General features: G+C 37.0%; 1 protein-coding gene across 1 annotated transcript in view; it reads right to left on the bottom strand.

The window, feature by feature from the left end:
- Positions 1 to 2243: 2243 nt before the first annotated feature.
- Positions 2244 to 6000, bottom strand: part of LOC120626595 — a 72502-nt gene continuing 68745 nt past the window's right edge. Inside the window, exons 5-6 of the mRNA XM_039894152.1 lie at positions 5280 to 5436; positions 2244 to 2373 (exon numbers count right to left, since the gene is read on the bottom strand). Coding sequence (XP_039750086.1) covers positions 2244 to 2373; positions 5280 to 5436 — 287 coding nt within the window. The remainder of the gene's footprint in view (positions 2374 to 5279; positions 5437 to 6000) is intronic.

Here is a 6000-nt window from a genome sequence, read left to right as displayed (position 1 = left end):
TCCGTCTAAAACGTATACCTACTCAATATATGTCTTCTAAATATTTTGGATTATATTGATATAATTAACGTTGGGCTTTAAGTACGTGGGTACATACTTAATTGTGCTTCTTAGTAATGATAAAAATTACTAGACATTTACGTAGGTTTAACTTATATTTACAATAATTCTTAAATTACGTATTTTTACGTATATCGTTATACATAACAATATCAGCATTTTCTTTATTTTCTTAAATATTAGCTAGTTATGTTAATAGCTAAGTAAATAGACATGTCAACGCTTAATTACAAAAAATGTTAAAAGCATATATTAAAAACGAAAATTTACTTGTATTTTATTTATTTCAACACATATTAGTCTTTCTTCTATTTTTTAAACAAACATAGAAAAGTAATGAAAAAAATGTTTTCATAGTACAAGTAAGAAAAATAGAGTATAGAGACGAAGTTTTAAGCTGTAACGCGAACTCTGAATAAATACATTTACAGCTTAACTTAAATGTGAAAACAATGTCATAGTCCATATTAAGCATCTACAGCTTTTTCTTATTACACCTTTGGTTGCCTGGAAAAGAACGCTATGTAGCGATAAGGCCGCCAAACCTTCCTTCTTTTGTTGTCTGTGTTGTGTACAGTAAAAGTATATTCGTTCATTCATTCATTCATAGTTTTTCGGTGACAGCCATGATTGAAATATTTATTTATAGTTACTACTAGCTGTGGCTCGAAACGAAAACAAAGTTTTCTGGCTTGGGTACCGATTTTATAATCCCGTGCTAAAAATAATCTCTGCGTGAATTATCTATCTATAATAAGTAAACCTCGACAAGGTGAACAGTACAAAAGGTAATTGCAAAGATGCAAGCAGATGCTTCCGCACACATCTGCACACAATGTTGAATAAAAAAAAAATCGTTGACTTTTTACTTGACTGAAAGAAGTACTGCTGAGTTCTTAGCTGGCCTATTTTCTATTGAATCAGCATTCTGAACTGAGACAAAATAATGTCTATTATACTATTAAAACAGAGAGGAATGATTTGTTTATAATCGATAAACTGAATCGATTTAAATACTTCCTTCACTATTAGAGCATAGTAGAGACAGCACTAGTAGAGCTTTTTGTGTCAGAGCTAGTCCTGGGTAGTACTATCGCCATGCTGGTATCTGCCGCTAAGCAGCATTGTTGTTATGCTGTGTTCCGGTCTGAAAAGTGTGGTGTAATTACAGGCGAATGAGGCTTAAAACCTACGCCTCTGATGAGAACAGGGCGGAATGTTGCAGTACGTGTACCGGCCCTGTGAAGTGTTGTTCTGTTATTAAGCGATGGTGTCCAGTTACCATAGTTAGGTGGGCCATCGGATTGGTCTGTAAATTATTAATTAAAGAAAACAAAAATAAGATTTCTAGCTCTCATATCTGTTGACCTACGAAGCTACAAAAGTCTCAGGAAATTTAATATTAGTATCCGGAAAAGATTGTAAAATAGTTTTGTTTTATCAAATTGGAATATAAATTCTGAATTTCGCATAACTGTAGTTCAATTTTAAAAAGTTATGATGACTGAGGAATTCTCGCGTTGGTATCAGGCGGAGACAAAACAGGAGCGGGGGCGGACGTGATCGCATCCCCCGCTGCAATCAATTTTCGCGTAAAACATCGCGCTGAGCAATATAGCGGTAAAGTTATACGGTATAAAATAGAACATATGTGTAAATCACTTTATAACCTAATTGATAATATGTTTTGTATTATAATAAGGAGATATTCTAATGATATTAAAATAAGAAAAGAAAAAGTGAGTGATGTATATACAAATATAATGATGTCCCAGAAAACATAGCAGTATCAGTAAAGAAAATTAAGGACGTGTTTCAACAAATAAGTATATAAAAAACCGAATCGTGGTTTGTATAATCTTAGTTTCTTTCAAAAATAAGGAAAGATAAAAAATATTACAAACAGTAACTATATTAACATAGAAGCAGACTGTCTTTCTGGATACGACATAAAGTGTACAGCTCAGTACATAACACGCATAAAAAGACAATCAATGACGCTGATTTTCAGCTGTGAACTTGGTCACTAATGATATTAATCATCCAAGAGTCTATATAAGCCAGGCGACGCGTCCACCTTTCTCGCGTTCAGTGTCGGGTGGAGGCAGACTGGGAGCGGGAGCGGACGCGGCCGCGGGCGCCTCGCTGACGCGGCGGCGTGCGAGCGGGCCCGCCGGCTCGCGTCATGCGCTGCAATCGATCCGCGCGCAAACAACCGCGCTCAGGAGCGTAGCGGCAGCGAGAGCGATTTGCACGGACGCTATGACAACCAGATCGCGTGATGACGGCTTCGCTTCTTCGTCAGGTCCATCCCTGTTGTACGAATGACACGAGATAATTATTTTTATTATTATTATTACTATAGGATATAATTTGATTTAGGATTTTACTTGATTTAGATATAGTTTTATAACTATATTAAAACTTTTATTGCGACAACCATACACTCATTCGCTGGAGACAACTCCCAGGAATGAACCATTCTCGAGTGCTAATAAAACCATTCATCAAAAGGGCAGCTTCTGAGGCATTAACACTCAACAAAAAAAACCTATGCATCCTAGTGCGACCGCTTACGGGGCACTGTGGGCTGAACATGTACCTGTGCACATGTACATTTTCCTGTACGAATTCAGTTTATTGAGAGTCAGCTGCACTTTTACAATACGAGCACATTCCGCTCACTTACTCAGACTTTTAACAGATGCTAAACGGTAACAAGCTCTTGGTATTATCTCAATACAAACGATGCTGTAAAGTTATGCATTTTGTATAAAGACGACTAGTTGGAATACTTTTAGAGATACTACTGAATACGTTAGCAGAACGACCACGCAATTTCGATTAGTGATCTTCAATTTCTTTGCAGTATTAGGACTACATCGTGTCAAATTAAAACATAATTTTTGAATTAAAACATAATTTGAGACGATGTAGTCCTAAATCGGTGAATCTATCAGATTTTAGTCTTCCTTAACAATTTTGTTTCTTACTTGTCTTACAATGTAAGCCAGTCAAAGATGGCCGCTGCTAAAAAATTGCGGATGATATATTTTTTAACAACTCCCTCAAAAAATTTTGACTTTATTTGTCAGAAGATTTTTGGTCACACCCTCACTCGCACGTCCGAAGGTTGGCTGGTAGAAAAGGTCATGCATATGCCTTAAAGATATGTGAAGTCCACCAAACCGCGCGTGGCCAGACTGGTGGACACCAGCCGGAACTCTCCTTTCTAAGAAGACACCTGTGCGTTGTGGTGGCGATAATAGGCTGATTTTGATGATGGTTACTTCTTTATATAATACAATGAGCTATATGCTAAATTGGCTAATTATAACCTCTTTATTTACGCCTCTCCGGTGTGCCTTTACTAATTTAATGCCCAGCCAAAGTAATTACTTTACTGTTCGCGCCTACGTGACTCCAACAGCCTTGCAAAATAATATTATTTAGGTGATGTACCTAACATTATTAAATTAAAACAGCTTACGTTTAGTAGTAGAGATATTTGTGAGAGTACTCGTCGGGGAAGTAGGTACTACCACCATGTCTTTTTTTGCGGTCAAGCAGTGTTGCTGTGTTCTGGTGTTAAGTTTGTGGTTGCCGGTGTAATTACGGGCACATGAGGCTAAATACCTACGTTTTAGGTTGATTGAAACTGGGCGCCATTTCGTGGAACGTGTTCCTTGCATACCCTGCGAAGTTCCACTCTGTTTAAAAGCGATGGTTTTCCGATTTAGGACCGACACCAATCCTTGAGGCTTTGTGAGAGAATTGATCTGAACTGTTTGTTGGATGCAGATCTCATTCGAAAGGACAGACATATATCCACACACATTCACACATACTAGCTGTTGCCCGCGACTTCGTCTGCGTTTGATTTTGTTTTTTTGATGTGGCGATAAATTTAGTTCTAGGTCTAAAAAAAAATTAAAGTATTCAGTATCGCTAAGCGTAAAAAGAGGGGTTTGCTGCCGTCCGCTGAGGAGTTCTGTCCTCTATCTCCAACCACATTCAGATATACACAAAGTTTGGGCATAATTAAACACATATAATAACCTCTATAGTACAAAAATAATTATTTAAATCGGTTATAATTTGTCGGAGTTATGGTGTAAAATCGTCAAACACTTTCATCCCCTCTCCCAAAGGAACCGAGCTTAATGTCGGGATGAAAAGTATCCTATATTACTTCTAACACTTCCAAGAATATGTGTACATAGTTTCATGAGGATCGGTTAAGTAGTTTTTGCGTTAAAGCGTAACAAACAAACTTACATTGACATTTATAATATTAATAGGGATAGGGATAGGGATAGGGATAGAGATATCATCATTGTTACCGATAACCGCCCTCTACAGGACACTGGTCTCCTCTCAGAGTGAGAAGAGTTCAGACCTTAGTTCACCAAGCTGGCCAAGTGTGGATTTGCTATTATACCTTCAATTTTATTTATTTATAATCGGTTCCTTGCGACTTCGTCCGCTTATAAGTCAACCTTTATAGATAGACATATGCTGTCGCGTTCTTTTTTTTTGAACTTTTAAAGGGAAACAACTTTGTCTTTCTAGATTTTATCTAAACTTTAACCGTTTAACCAGCGCACGCAGCGGAAGCTCTCAAAAGAAAAAAAAACCCCGATCTCAAAACATTCTGTATTGGTGCTATGCTCCTATGGATCTTAGCGTGATTATATATAACTGATAGCGGGTAAATATGATAAATGGGCAATCCAACATTGAAATAAATCAAATCGGTTCAATAGTTCCTGAGATCATCGCGTTCAAATAAACAAACAGACAAACACTTCAGCTTTATATATTAGTACTAGCTGTTGCCCGCGACTTTGTCTGCGTTTGATATTGTTTTTAAACTATTCAGTATCGCTAAGCCTTAAATGAGTATAGTAGTATATATATAACATGTGACTGTCAATTTATTATAGACAAATAATTTGCAATAAAATAAAATTGCGACTATAATTAAAGACCTAAGCTATCCTATCTCTTAAGTTGGACCAGACTGCTCACGGTGTGCCAATTTAATTTAAAATCGGTTAAGTAGTTTAGGAGTCCATCGCGGACAAACATCGTGACAGGAGATTTATATATATTAAGATAAGATCCTCTGTCCAATAGTGGAAGTGCATTTCTTGAGATGATGAGGAGGCTGGAACTTTCGCTGTTTGAAACTTTCTAAGCCGCCATGCATTTCTCACCCGTGATTGAATCCAGGCGGATCGAGTATAGTCCTCAAGCACTGCACTATCAAGGCAATGAGTAGGCAACCGGAAGCTGCCCACAGGATCGCAGCTGCTATACCCGCACTGGCACCGCTGGATACGCCCCAGCCTCGTGAAGTATGTATTGACACGGCTAAGAAAAAAAAATGGCAGTTATTCATAGGATTTTTTTTATTCCATTACATGTTATTCCTTGACCCTGCTTTCAGTAACTGACGGCTAATCTACAAGGAACTTTTTTAAAGTCCATTACATTTTAGCCCTTGATAGTACGTGATGATGCAGATTAACATGGTAGCGGGCTAACCTGTATAAGATTAAGAAAACAAAAAAAAAGAATCAACCTAAATATAAAACTACGAGGGTTTCAAACGAGCTGTGGCCTAAGAAAAAGCCCGTAAACTTAGCTTCAAACTTAACTTCAAGGAATAAGGATTGTGATTATTAAAACATAGCCGGGTATTTTTTTTGTTATCACCACCTCACTTATATAATCCTTCATACTATAATAGGACTTTTCTATAAGTTTACGTTTAATACATCTTTGAACTTTTAAGAGACATCTCCAAGAAACCGTAAACCGGTAATTTATTGTAAAATTGCTTACTGTTTCCTTTAAACGAATTACAAATTTTATGTAGCCTTAAGCCTAGTATATTGCACAGCAAGTTTCTTTTATAAATAAATATAACAAATA

This window comes from Pararge aegeria, chromosome 9, assembly GCF_905163445.1.
Source record: "Pararge aegeria chromosome 9, ilParAegt1.1, whole genome shotgun sequence".
Classification (NCBI taxonomy): Eukaryota; Metazoa; Arthropoda; class Insecta; order Lepidoptera; family Nymphalidae; genus Pararge; species Pararge aegeria.
This window is presented reverse-complemented; position numbering and strand designations above follow the sequence as displayed.